Source organism: Centroberyx gerrardi, chromosome 8, assembly GCF_048128805.1.
Source record: "Centroberyx gerrardi isolate f3 chromosome 8, fCenGer3.hap1.cur.20231027, whole genome shotgun sequence".
In the NCBI taxonomy this organism is placed as follows: domain Eukaryota; kingdom Metazoa; phylum Chordata; class Actinopteri; order Beryciformes; family Berycidae; genus Centroberyx; species Centroberyx gerrardi.
The window spans coordinates 5,272,737-5,287,702 of record NC_136004.1 but is presented as its reverse complement, the minus strand read 5'-3'; the positions used below and the strand labels follow the sequence as shown (position 1 = coordinate 5,287,702).

Below are 14,966 nucleotides of genomic sequence, written 5' to 3'. Positions count from 1 at the left end.
ACCCTACGTTGGAGGGAGCATGACTGTACGACCTTAGACACTGGCTATCATATCAATTAGGGATGTCAGTTTCGGTTAATTTTGCTTTCGATAGGCCGACACCCATTAACCGGTAACTAACCGGTTAATTTTTAAGAAAAAACGCAAAATGACGTGAAATACAAGAAAGTGGCGCTTTCCTTTTAGTCCGGCGCTCCATTGACTCAACTAGTGCAGTGCCCGTTCGCCCCGCTGCTGCACAGAGCGCTGTTCGCTTGTTTATTCAAAGTTTATTAATAATGAACGTGTCGCGTGTCCAAATTGCACCAAATCCGACACGGCACGTCCTTGGTCCCCAGCAATACACCCGCCAAGTGTGAAGTACCTTCGGATGAGACGTTAAACCGAGGTCCTGACTCTGTGTGGTCAATAAAGATCCCATCGGCCCTGGCAAAATTCCCCCCAAAAAACAGGCCTTCCTTCCATCATGGCCACCTAATCATCTCTCGTTACCTAATTGGCTCTTTCAGTCCTCTACTCTCCACTGAGATAGCTGATGTGTGGTGAGCGTTCTGGCGCAAACTGGCTGCCGTGCATCACCCAGGTGGGTGCTACACACCGGTGGTGGATGAGTTGAGTTACCCCCCCCTTCCCCCCCATATGTGAAGCGCTTTGAGTGCCTTGAAAAGCGCTATATAAAATGTAATCAATTATTATAAGTAGATCGGACGAACGGTTCTCGAGATATGCGAAGGACACACACACTCACACACTCACTCAGACTCACAGACAGACTCACAGACAGACAGAGATTCCTTGCTTTAGTAGATAGATGAACTTTGGCGCCGCATTTCCAAGCGCTGTCCATTTGCTGTAATTTGCATATAAATATCTGCACTTGTTATGCACGCAGCGGCGTAGCCCGTTTTAATATTAAGTGCTGACTCCGCCCACCCGGGCCAGTTTCGGCGTACGCCGGTAGCAATTACAAGTGGACCCTATCCTACAGTCCCTGCTCTCAGCGGAGGGAGGGGGGGGCTACGCTGTGTGTGGGAAGCGCTGCGATCATCAGACCTCTCTGGATTAGACAAGCAAGTAGAGAAAACCGGCATCAGCCGAACCGGTTTATTGCCAAATGCTTTGGGATTCAACACTTTAACATTGCTTCCCATGGTCAGAAAAAGTCGCCATATTTGTCGCTAGTCGCTTTTGAGAAATAAAGTTGCCAGGGGGGTCTGAAAAGTCGCTAACTCTAGCGACAAAGTCGCCAAGTTGGCAACACTGGTGTTTGCAAATTAACCTATAGACCGACATGCGTAACCGGTCAAAAATATTCTCGGTGGTTAACCGATTAACGGTTAACCATTGACATCCCTAATATCAATAGAAGGATCTTGGATTCATTGAGCTGGAGAAGGTTCTGTACCATCCAGCATTTCATTTCTGCAAGAAATGAAATGATATGGGTTAAACTGACTGATTGGTTTAAATGGGACATATAACTGGATATCGTCTGCATAACATCTTCAAAAAATTTGACCCTGGGGCAGCATCTACATAGAAAACAATAATGGACCTAAAATTGACCCCTGAGGGACACCACAAGAGAGAGGGGGATCGTGGAGGAGGAAACGCCTCCAATTACTACAGAAAAACTTCTTTCAGAGAGTTATGAACAAAACCACTCAAGAGCCAAGCCTTTGATTCCAACCCACTTTTCCAGATGGTCAATTAAAATAGTGTGATCAACTGTATCAAAGGCAGAGCTCAAATCAAGGACAATTAAAACTGAACACTTACCAGAATCAGCAGCTAGCAATAAATCATCGGTAACCTTAATAAGAGCTGTTTCGGTGCTGTGCCAGGAACGGAAACCAGACCAGAATTTTTCAAAGATGCTATTGTTATTATTGTTTTTTTATTTTACTGGGTATATTATTGTAAACTTTTAGATTAATCTGAATGTGTCTGTTTTGCTGTAAATCTGTGATTGTAGTTTCTGCACCCATTCGTCATGCATCAGATCCATCAGCTACTGTGTTTTAGATGAAGTTTTGATTGAAGACTCTGTCATCTATAATACCGATTGACCGTCATATGTTTCTTTGTCAGCCTCTCAAATCAATGCCTAGCTCCTGGACAATATATTCATGATGGTATGTTTTCATAGCATTGATTTTTTTTTTTGTCTATACACATCTACATTGATTTAAATTTCAGAGTGGAATGCCACCAGTTTGCGGACAGAATACTAATCCTTCAGTAACTTAATAAGTTATTTTGAAATATTAAATGGCAAGAATTAATACTGTAGCTGATGATCCAACATTCAAAATGAATTGCTCATTAATGCAAGTGAGAAGAACAAATATGAAGATTCATCTTTGGTTTGACATAAGGCTTATTAAAAATAGTTTCACATGCATACATAGAATGAAACAATTTGTACAATACCTAATAAAAGACATAGTGGCATTACACTGTCAAACTAGACTGTGATAGATACTAAAACTATTGGAAGGAAGATCGCATTCATCAAAACTGGTGATGCACCACTTACATACAGATAGTGGAAATTCCATTTGGGAAGTGCTGTGGGGCGAACGACAGCAGGATTTAAAGCCTGTGATTTAGGCCATTTATGGGATCCATAAAGGCTGTGACGGGCTGTGAGCTGTCATTGGAGAGGTGGGGGTTGGAAAGGGGGTTGAAGGTCAGGGCTTCAGTACAGTGAGATGACAAATGAAGTGCAGTGACGTAGTGCCCTTGAGCAGCAGGCAGGTGGGAACCAGCGCCACGCCATCAGGAGGAAACAGGTTATCTCAAAAGTAAGGCGGCAGCCTTGACACAGAGCGGCCCTGAGACTGATCATCTCCCCGCAGAAGCCATTTATTCAGCCTGTGTAAATGTCTGGCCGACTGGCAGGGGGGACCTGCTGCTAAAACAGGGGGTGACTGTTAAAAATGAGGCCTTCCATTTGCTGATGTCTGACAAGTTCAGTTGCACATAAAATGCCATAGTTACTGTTAATAATATTGCATCACTTTCTTCATAAGATGCCTTTTTTTGGTTGCACCTACCAGTATTTGTATATATTGAAATTGCACTGTTTATAATTTATAATTATTTCTGAATTCACATCAACAAGATTTGACTTGGCCAATCCTGCTTATTGACCCCTCATAGAAGTGTGTATGTGAGTGTGTGTGTGTGAAATATCTCTGAATACAATATAATGATAATATGTGTTTATATTCTATGTAATTGTGGCTACATTTATATGTAGGTGTGTATTGAGATTGTCTTCACATGAGACTTTTGAGCATAACTGTTCACATTTTTTGCGCTGTTGATTCGTAATGGACTTCACTAACGATGAAGAATGAGATTTTGTTTTCAGAATGTGCGTACAGACTATAATAAACAAAAAAATACCAACTTTGGATTACGAAAGTTATATCTTCATACTTTGGATAATGCTAGTCGCCTGCAATCACTTAACATACTGTATGCTAAAGTGTTAGCATGCGCACCACACAGAGCTGTCTACCAGAGACACAGATCAGACATCACGGCATCACACAGTGGGTAAACTCCCATAAAGTCGGTGTAGCGCTTTAATAATGTTCCACTTGTTTCCAATGCAGTTTCAGGAATTTTTCCAGAAACAAGTGTCAGTTTTTTCAGTCAGATTTTTCAAATTTTCCATCTCTCTCTCTTACATACATAACCATGCTCTCTCTCTTTCTCTCTCTCTCTGCCTCTCCCCCTCCCTGAACAGATGCCACTGGCTGCAGCCCATCCCCAGAGTGCTCAGCAGCACTTTGTTCTTGTGTGCCAGTGTGATCTGGTTTGCTCCATCCCCTCTTCAATTATTCATCACACACTGTTTACAGTAAGGCTGCCCAGTAGTGTGTGTGTGTGAGTTGGTGTGTGTCTGGTGGAGCATGTAATAAAACCACACAGTGAATTCATAAACCACTCAAAACAAAAAACTGTTTTTGTTTGGTCTTTGGTATTTTTCTCTGTTTGAGCAGTTTATCATGAATACTGTATCTACTGTATATCTTTATCCCAGTCAGTCACACAGCAAGTCATGAATCCAGCAGGATTTTAATGATTGTGAATCCTCCATCTGTACATTTTACCAGCTGATGGCGAACAATGCGCATCTGCACCCTCTGCACATATTTTTGCACATCTGTTACCTCCATCTGTCAATCTGATAATTATATTTGCTTTTCCCAGAGGAGCTATAATGTGTATTTTCACACCTGGACGCATTTCTGTATATATGTTCTATCATCTGCATACCTGATAATGTGAACAGCTAATGATGCACATTTGCACACTGGCTTCTACCTGTAAAACTCATTTTTATACATTTATTTGCTGGATTATCTTCAGTATTTTCCGTATTAGTATCTTCAGCACTCTCTATTTGCCTTATTCTTGTATATTTCTAGTTTTCTCTGCCGCTGCAATGACCGGATTTTCCTACGGGGATCAGTAGTTTCATCTAATGTAATCTAAGTTTCATTTAATGTAATCCGATGCATGAATGGTCAGAAGTAAATTTCCTGCACCCTGCACAAAAAGTCAACAGTAATAACATAGATCATTTGGTGGAGGCTTTCATCCAAAGCGCATTGCAGCAGCATGAACCCATGCATTTTTAGCATGGGTTGCCTTAGTGTTAGCTGCCTTGCTTTACCTATTGAGCTACACTGGGAATAGAACACCAAACCCTTTCTACAATATCAATAAAGGTACTCCAACAATAATAAAGACGATGACACAAGCTGCTTAGAACTAGGTGAGGTTTACTGGAAAAAAATGCCTTAAAAACAAACATTTTTTCACAGGTTATTACCATTATTGTACAATGCAAAAACATAGTGTATTTTTTGCTATTAGTTCAATTACAGTAAGTTAAAGTTCTGTCTATACATTTCTATTCTAAGGAAAAATTACCCAACATTTTGGGTACACTATCCAGTTTAGCTTCTTAGCTTTAACTAGTATCAAAATCACCAGATATACAATAATGTTAATTGCTATTATACCTTTCATAATAAACAAGATTTTTTTATCAAGACATTTGGATATTAAACCTGCTTCGAGCCTTATTGTAACATTTATCACTCCTACAGTCTCTCTTGTGTATGTAAATCTATCTAAGAAAGCTATTTCAAAAATTTAATGCTCAGTTAGATGACTTTGAAGTTGAAGCAAAGTGAAACAGACGTTACACTAACACATCGCACTCTTCTTTTCCCAAAATACAATCACGGCCCGGCAGGAGGCGTCGGGGCAATCAAAGCAGCATCAATCCATCATCATCATCAAACTCAATCACGCTCCCGACTGAGCGCCTGGCAATCTCTTCACATAAACCGGCAAGAGCAGCAGGGAGGGCAGAACAACACTTATTAATAATTCAAAGTGGGTGGAAATGTCTTCTTTTCTCAATGGTGACACACAGTCTCATTTGGAAATAATAGGAGAGGTGAAGCGTTCAAAGATCAGTCTCTTGATTTGTATAATTACGGTCTCAGGAAATGGAAATGGATGCTTCACCGAGCCAGCATGACAAGTCAAACTGTGTGTGCCGCGCGCTCGGTGAACTCCGGTGTAATGGATTTACCCTCATCTGAATACAAGCTCTCATTAAAGAGTCTCTCTCGACAATCCAAAGTCTATGAGTTATCTCTTCGCGCCTGAGTTTTCTCTCCTATCTCAAAGTTACCAATATCCGACGGAGATTGCCGCGGCTGCTCTCGCTCGACTCCCCGCTTGACGCCTTCATGTCACCATTGAAATTGCTTTAGCTGAGGTCTCCTGCTTCCTCCAAGGCCCATGTGTGGTGAGCACATTTGACCATAAACATCATGGACTCTCTTTCCGCCTGGCATTAACATGCATCTGGGGACTGGAATCTGAACGCAGAAACACATCAAATCCAGGTGCAAATGCATCCAAGATGCATCAAAGATCCAATATCACCTAAACCAGCTCAGGTGGTCAGAGATGCATTTGTCCACATTAACAATAAAGTGTAAATGCAATGTGTCTCCAATCCACAATTATGTAACAATTATGTAAATGGAAATGAACTTTAGCGTAAAATCGAAAAGGCATCACGCAGCACAAATAGTAAGATACTCAAAAATGGATTGTCAGGATACTGGTGGATGGGGAACAAGCAAGACGAGATGTTTACTGTCAATTTTACAGGATCTAAATGTGACAATCCGATATCAGTGTGTATACTGGAGTTTAATGTTTAATGTCAAGTGTAAATGTAATCCAACTAAATCATCTAATCATCACAATCCGGATTCCAGATGCATGTTAATCCCAAGTAAGATTTGGTTGAGTTAGGCCGTGATCACATAGGACACTTTTAAAAGCGCCTGCACCTTTTTTCAGTTATTTTCAATGGTTTGGTTGCGGCAGGCATGTGTCTCAACTATCTAGGCGGAGCTCTTGGAGGAGATGATAAAACTGTGGGTGCTCTGTTCTCCCCTGGAGGACGTCATGGACCCACATCCTCCTTCTCAGAACGGACTCCTCATCCTCTTCTTCAAGAACAAGCAGAGCAATCGCTAACTTTCTTTTGTCCATTTTGATTTTCAACAACGTTATCCCCTTTGTTACTTCGGGTTCGCTCATTAATGCTAATTAGAAATAGCTTGTCCTCTCTTACTAGCAGCGCTCGCGGCTGTGCTTTGCATTTCGGCATGAAAAAAAAGCCTCCTATCTGATCACGGCCCTGGGGAGAAGTTCGGTTAGCTCCACAGCAGATATTGGATCGCCACTACTGTAAGCAAGATCTTTGTTTTCAGAAATCTATCAAGCGCGTGTCCATTTCAAGCGTAACCCAACTTGCAATTAAACCCAACACAGTGGCGGGATTAAATATATTGATTTTAAATGCAGTTACAACAAATGAGCGGCCATGTGATTAGACTCTGGCCTGGGTTTGCCCTTTACTTACAACTAGAGGAGAAAGCCAAGGAGTCCACTTTGACCAAGATTAGTGCTAGACTGCATTTCTACAGAATTTAAAGAAGATGTAGTATGCAGACTGGACTCCTCAACACTCAATACTGTAATATGTGCCGTCCAACAAATATTGAACACTTTAGACATATTGCCTACATTCTATCAACCACAGTACTGTAAGTCAATAATCTTTAAAATAGAAAGGTATTGCAGACAAGTACAATACCTTGTACAATATTTCCTATGTAAATTCAAGAGGATTTAAATAACAGTACAGGAAAAATCTTACACAGTATGTTGCTACAGAAGAAGGATTTGGACAGTTAGGTGATATGTAAATAGATGCATATCAAAGTGAAGCAAAAACATGAATGTACAAATACACCAACTACCAAGTCCAGATCCTGTGAGTAACCGAGCAGAGAGACAAGCAGAGAGACAAGTGAGTTCTACTATGTACACACAGGACAGTGAAGGCCACGAGGTTCATCTTCACCATGATGAATCAAAGACAGTCGGGATGTAATGTTTGAGAAATGTCAGAGAAGCCTTTGAGTTATGATGCACAGGCAAATAGAAAGAAAATATAACAAGGAATATAAACAATGCAAAACAACAAAAACAGTAAAGAGGACCTTATAGCCAGTGGATACAGCATTTAAAGGTGCTATGTGCAACATTTCAGTTTCTGGCAACGACAGATGGTTGAAGGAGCGAAAGGCCGATGGAAAAATCACTTCCAACATGTTGATCCTCTTCAGTAAAGACAAAACCTTTGACTGAACAAGCAACATCTTAGCAAACACACGGCACCTTTAAGGGCCATTTCATTGTGACATAGTGATACAAAATTGACAGCAGTACACAACATTTTATGTAACACTAATAGAGATTTAAGTACAGAGAAAAAACAGCCAGTGCTCATAATAGAGGAATAGGTAATGCATCAATTTATCAATGCTGTTAAGGAAAATAAACATGACTTCATTCCAAAAACCTATTCAACCATTTTGGATAGGACATTTTTACCTCGTGTTTGCCATATTTCCAAAGTACAGTTCCAAAAGATTATGATGGCCTGTAAAATGCACTTATTTCATAAAATAAAGGCCTTACAATAACTGATAACTAATGATAGGTTGACATTTCAAACGGGTGAGTGTCCCATTTTTGGAACAAAGCTCTCCATATAGAGCCTGTATGTCCTTATGGATGCATTAAGATGAACAGAGTTGGCATTTGAATTCCCCGGCCTGATCCCGCAAGCTAAGAGCAGCTGAAGCACTCCTTCCAGCTGAGTGGAGTTGGATGGATGGGAAAAGCAACAACACACAGACATGGATGTATGTACAGATATGCACTCAAAGGGCTCAGTCACTCATATTCATGTGCATCCATGCGTGGAAAGAAATTTAGGACGCACATGTGGGCGAACAATCGCTTTCTCATACAACACATGCACGTTTGTATTACTATACTTGTGAGGACCTTCCATTGCCTCACATTCATTCCTTATTCCTGACATCAAGATAATCCTAATTCTAACCGTAATCCTAAACCCAAGACCTAAATTAGTCCCTTAAAGAAGTGAGGAACTGAGGACGAAGCAAGGAGCAAAATGTCCCCACTTTGCAGTATTGTCCTCATTCCTCGCTATCCTTGTGGGGACTGCATAAGGATAGAAGTCTAAGAACACACACAAACACACACATAATCAAATGGCAAAACTGCATATTTAAGAAGGGAGGGATTATGAGAGAATATGAGAAAACGGACACCTAATTGTGTTCTTTGAGGTCTCCAGTACAAGCTTGTTGTGATGAAGGAGCGATCGAAATGTCACGCAAAATTATTCAATGCCGATAGTGGCTCCAGTTACGCTGACCCACCTAAAAGAATTTCATTAGTATGGCTTTCAGTGGAGGGTTTTAGTGTCCCAAAATGCTTTTTTCACCCCACCCTGGGGAAACATTGAATATTTAATTTGTTGGCCTGAAAACTGTCAAATTTAAAGGTATTGAATATCAGCACAGAATATCGGCTGTCTGGTTCAGTCCACAAAAAATACAAAAATCAGTCAAACCCTAGCAAAAATGGCCTTAAACATGAAGAAATTGGAGTTGTCATTCTAAGAATTCACTTTGAATCTTTTCAAAACCTTTCAATAACTTCTTATGTCTTAAAATCGACGCTAATGCCAAAAATGTGTACAGAAACAACAGTTTTTTTGAGACTTAATTGACAGTGACTGCATCTTGTGACGTTCATTACACTGACTGGGTAAGTGTGCTGCAGGTGCAGACGGTGTCAAAGTATATTAACATACCAAAAATACACAATGAGGTGGCGAATAGCAAATCAAAACCATCACCTCCACACCTCTGCTGCTACTTTGAGCGAATCGAGGAAGAATGCACTATTGCACAAATCTCAAAAAAGCAATCCAAATTATTCACACAAACGCTCCAAAAGATGACAGTAAATAAAATAGCGAAAAAGTCAAATATATCCATGTTATTTTCCGTTTGTCTACTTATTATAAGAGTAGACAAACTGCTGCTGCGTGAAGAGCGTTCCTCAGGTCCCATAGGTCTCCACCTGCACCCTATGTAGACGCGCACATGCAATACACACACACAGGTTAAAAGACGGTAAAGCGGGGCAGCACCCGCAAGCCGGCGCTTCAAGAAAGAAAAGCTCGCGCCAGACTCACCAAGGGTCGGGTACTGATGGAGCGATTCTGGTATAATGTTATGAAACATGCATGTCTTTATATTAGGCTACAGTTGACTTGAAAGACTATGAAAACATTTGAAAAACCTCCCCCCCCTTCACACATAAAGATATGACATCCCTGACAGCCGTAACACCCCATTAACGGTGACTCTGTGGGTGATCTGTTGGTGGCATGAAGGCTTTCAGTTCCAGATCTACAGTATGTTGCATTATGAACAGTGATATAATTCTTAGTATCAAACGAGGGATCGAGTTAACCTGAGTTAATACAACAGTCCATACGAAATACTAACACATTTAGTCGAAAATAAAAAAAGCTGTGTTTAAATAGATAATCTCTAATCATTGTAATAACACTAGTTCTAGATTTTCACATGATATCATGGAGAGAGATGTTGGAAATCTATTCTCTAACGCTCCAGAAAGCACTTATTTATTTACATATGCTATAATAATCCCCTCGGGAATAAGTTCCACGCCTGACAGAGAAAGAAACTTTCATCCGTACGCCTCCTTCCAAAAAGGAAGGAGGTAAAAAAAAAAACCCATCTGTCACCATCTCGACTTCTCGCTCCTCAGAAAGAAAAGGAGTCCTTGCTCTTCTCCGCCGTCACTCTTTCTTCTCATCTCCCATCCGCTCTGAAATCTCAGAAATCTAACTCTAGTTAGCGCTTTCTGACACATTTAGGCTACAGGATGAAGAGTCTCTCGCTTCTCCTCTGTTTCTATCGTCCCTCTGTTTCTCTTCCATGGAGAGAGTGGCAGAAAGTGAAAATGGATAGGGGGAGGAAAAGGACACCTCGTGACACTGGCTTAATCTACAGACCTGCCCCTGCCTTCGGAGGGTAAAAAGACCCAAGCAACGGCACCGCCGCTCCAGCTCTACCGCAGAGTGGCCTAGGGGCCTCTGGGGGGGGGGGGGGGGGGGCTTCAACCAACGCCCTGTCGCCATACAGGAGGCTCAGCCATGAGATAACCGGCACAACAGGCCCGACTGAGGTGAGCGGTGTCACAGGAGGTCGTCGTAGTCCAGCAGCTTGGAGTGCTGGCGGCTTTTCCACAGGCGGAACAGGCGGAAGTCGAAGTACATCTCGATCATCTCCTTGCCTGCAGAGAGAAGAGATGAAGAGAAGGTGACAAAGTGTGCATGACAAGCAGATTACAAGCCTATTAGAAGCATAGAGAAACGTTCCTTCCAATATCATCATAAGGCAAACATCAGAAAATTTAACAACCCTGTCATTAACCATACAGTATTCAACCCCCTACATTGTGTTTATTATGTCATGCTCTGATTATAAGAATTATCATGCACTCGCTTATATTGCTTATGATGCACTTAAGATGCCTTATTATAATGCCTCATTAGCACCACTGCAAGTGAAGTGGTAGTCACATTTTTTTTTTACACCAAAAACATTGGTCTAAAAATATATCATGTGACCTATTGTTGCATCCTTCCACACTCTGTACAGCAATATGAATGCAACTGGTGCTGGTGGGAAATAAGAGTACAGGCAAAAAAGAAAAGGAGCGAGCAAGTATGCTATGAAATGTGAATAAATGCATCCTTATATTAGGCTACAGCTGAATTGAAAGACTGTAAAAAATCATCATTTTCCTCCATCTTTCTACACCCTGTGCAACAATACGAATGAGTGTCAAAGCCTTATTCCCCAGTATTCCAGATTGAGGTTAATGGGAAATAAAGAGTATAGAGAAAGAGAGCAAGGTGAGTGTTGTGGGTCAACAGAGGAGGACAAAACACATAGCAGCGGTAATGAGATTCTAATTGGAAAATAATTAGCGTGGCATCGATACATGTCGGGAAAATGACTGATGAGGGGTGCGTTCATAGCTCGCAGAGTTCACGTGTGTATGTTTGCTTACACTCCCTAATGTGTTTTCGTCAGTGACCGACTTACTAGCTTTGATTAATGCCCGCTATTAATATTCAGTGGGAACACTGGCGAAGGCAGATAGCAGAAAATCAATAAGATATTGTATGTATGTTTGTGCGTGTGTGTGTGTGTGTGCATGTCACAGTGGATGCATTTGTGCATGTCGAGACGTACGGAATATGTGTGCGCTCTCTGTGAAGGCAGATATTAGAAAAACAAAACTGCACTGTGTAGTATGTACTGTATGTATGTGTGTGTGTGTGTGTGTGTGTGTTTCTAGTGCACTAACCTTGCGCAGACAGTTCCAGTGGGGACTTGAATTCCACAGAGTGGGGTCTCATCAGCCTCTTAAGCATCTGAATCAGCTGCAGAGAGACACAGAGAGAGAGAGAGAGAGAGAGAGAGAGAGAGAGAGAGAGAGAGAGAGAGAGAGAGAGAGAGAGAGAGAGAGAGAGGGAATACTTCATTTCAATTCAAAAAATGCCATCAGGGTAAACAAACAAACAAACAAACAAACCAATGATGATGCAGTAGGCCAAGTGCAGAGACTACAGTGCTCTCTTTTTTTATCCATGCAGCACTGCATCTGAATATAAATGAAAAGGTCAGTGTGCCATTGAGAGAGGAATAGCTGTGTATAGGTGAAAGGCACTTATGGTAATGTTGTCTGTCTATATAGCAGCATCTGTCAGTGTAGGGTCACAACCAGGCATGTGAACTCACTTTATCCCCCTTTTAAAGCTGCCATGAATCTTTATGACCCAAGTAAAAGGTAATATATAATGAGCGGTATCAGTCTGAGGTAAGTTAAATGAGGATAGGGCCTTTTAAGGGATAATTTAATGCTTTTTCTGGAATTACATTGGTGGCTCTTTGCCTTATTATGATGTCCATGGTTTACCACTATACACCACTGGTTGCATCCAAAGGTTAACCTGTGTGTGTTTCCACGTCTGCACTGACCTTACCAAGAGGACCTCAGTGTGTGTGTGTGTGTGTGTGTGTGTGTGTGTGTGTGTGTGTGTGTGTGTGTGTGTCTGCACATGCATGCATTGATCCATGTGTGCACCTGGAAGCTGAACCAAGCCTGTCAGACTTCATTACACCGCCTGTTCTCCTGCCTTTGCCCCCTCACCACCCTTTCAGTGCCTCGTCCTCTTCCTCCTCCCCTGCCCCTCCCTCCTCTCGCTCCCCGGGGTCCTGCCCAGTGCCAGCCGGTGTGTCGTCACCCACGGAGCCTCGCAGCTAAATGGCATTTGAAGGTTTCACCTCCAAAAAAGGCTAGATATCCATCAGGTCAAAGAGGAGAGGGTGGTGAGTGCCCTTGTTGGGTTTTTGTGCATGGAGCGCTCTTTGGTTTGGGGTTGTTGCTTTCAATGTAAAAGAAGGAGTTCCATGACACTCTTTAAGCAAAGAAAAAAAAATTAAATGCCTTAATTTCATGGCTACAAAAGAGCATATTAAAATAATAATAATTAAAAAAAACTCTGACAAATTTCGCTAAAAATGTTGCTGCAAGTCAGACATGAACTTAATTTACCTACTGTCAGTTGTGTGTTATCAGTCAAGAAGAGTGTCACTTGTAAATGTCACTTTTTACCAATGAATGAGGCAGAGACATGGCAGGGCATATGGCCTATCGATAACCATGACAACTGGAACTCAATGGGAAAGGTCAAAGGTCACACAACCCACTAGGGAAAACCTTTGGCTGCTAACACAACCTGCTCCGGAGCTTAACCTCGACATTTCCCTGTGGCTTTACAGTGGCAGGCCAGCAGCGTGTCTCATCAATAGAGTGTGACCTCTCAAGGCCGGGGGTCAACGTACCGAGTGAGCGGGAAGGTCGCCGGGGTTATCAAGTGCAAACCTCCCATCACTGCTGTGTTGCTGAATTAAGCCCACGACACCTGCAGAAGGTGTCTATCTATTTTAACAAGTCCTGTAATCCAGTAAGGAGTCTTAAAGCTGCAATATGCAACTTTTTTCACATTCATTTCACATAATAAATAAATTGGATGTTTGTGTTCATGCCCAAATCCCCCCAGTTTGCTTGAAATGGGGAATGCATTGATTTTGGGAAGATTTGGGGTGTATACCATCTCCTGTGGGCATGTCCTATAGAAGGTACAGTGAAGCCAAATGTTCAAAAACACAGTGAACATCAGTGTTGCTTTTTTTTTTTATTGCAGATTGGCTGCGTTTGCCATCTGCTTCTTCAACGCCTGTGGAGGCTTTAGGATGCTGTTACTTCAGCTTCAGGCTGCATGACAGCTCGTCAAGATGAGTGACAGGCGTTGGGGCAGGAACTTGACCAACTGAGGGGGAGGAGGGCGGGACTAACAGTCAGTGCTGCAAATGGCCAGATTTTACTGGGGGGACCCTGCACAGAGGTCTTGGGTGTCATCATCCAGAAAGCCACTATGAGCAATGTAATGCACCTGTGATATATAGCCTGCTAGACTAGTCAGCTGCTTTTACCTCACTCTAATTCTGCCAAAGTGCCAACATAAATCATATGATTTCTGCCTGTATATTATGTTTAGAACACTGGGCCTGTTTTAACAGAGAGTAGAATATGTCATCTATTCTTACTTCTACTCCTCTGATCTTTATTCTATATCAAAAAGAAAACTGTAGACAGATAAGATGAAGCTCAGCCTATTGACCTCTGTTTCTGAAAATTCACTATTTCTCTGAATACTTTTTATGCAGTGAATCTGGCAGTTCAATGATAATTTTTCCCATTAAATCACTAGAACCTTTCGGGCTATACACCGATGTGCATGGCTACACACACACACCTGTTACTTTCTATCTGCTTACTTCATAATGCAAAAGACAAGGCTATCCAGTTATTGACTTATGCAAGTTATGAAAAAGAGAGAAAGAGAGAGTGGGTATGTGATATTGCATTGCAAATGGAGATTTAGACGGGATCAACTCGCATTTCCTTACATTTCCCTCTCGCATCGTCAGGCTGAGGGAAAGCTCTGCCAGCAGCGAGGTTGGGCTACGTTGCCTTGGAAACGAGGTTTCACCCGAACTCGGGTTACGGGATGATTTTGAAATAAATCACAATAATTTTAATATCAAACAGACACTTGGGCTTCTCCAAGATCGGTAAACTGTTGCGGATGACCATGAGGTGTGAAGGCATCAACTTTGTTTTCAAACTGTTTCATGTTTTTAACAAGAGCAAAATAATTCAATGCAACAGTTTAACTATCACGGAGATGCCCAAGTTTCTGTGTTTGAGATTAAAAATTATTGTGATTTACCTCGACTTTTGCCAGTTGCTGCTTCCGGAACCAGATTTTTGGTGGATCCTCTGATTTATTT

At 41.8% G+C, this 14,966-nt stretch overlaps 1 protein-coding gene across 1 annotated transcript in view; it reads right to left on the bottom strand.

Moving 5' to 3' along the window:
- Positions 1 to 10,732: 10,732 nt before the first annotated feature.
- The window catches only part of nsmfb (NMDA receptor synaptonuclear signaling and neuronal migration factor b), a 38,028-nt gene continuing 33,794 nt past the window's right edge, over positions 10,733 to 14,966 (bottom strand). Inside the window, exons 15-16 of the mRNA XM_071898460.1 lie at positions 11,914 to 11,989; positions 10,733 to 10,830 (exon numbers count right to left, since the gene is read on the bottom strand). Coding sequence (XP_071754561.1) covers positions 10,733 to 10,830; positions 11,914 to 11,989 — 174 coding nt within the window. The remainder of the gene's footprint in view (positions 10,831 to 11,913; positions 11,990 to 14,966) is intronic.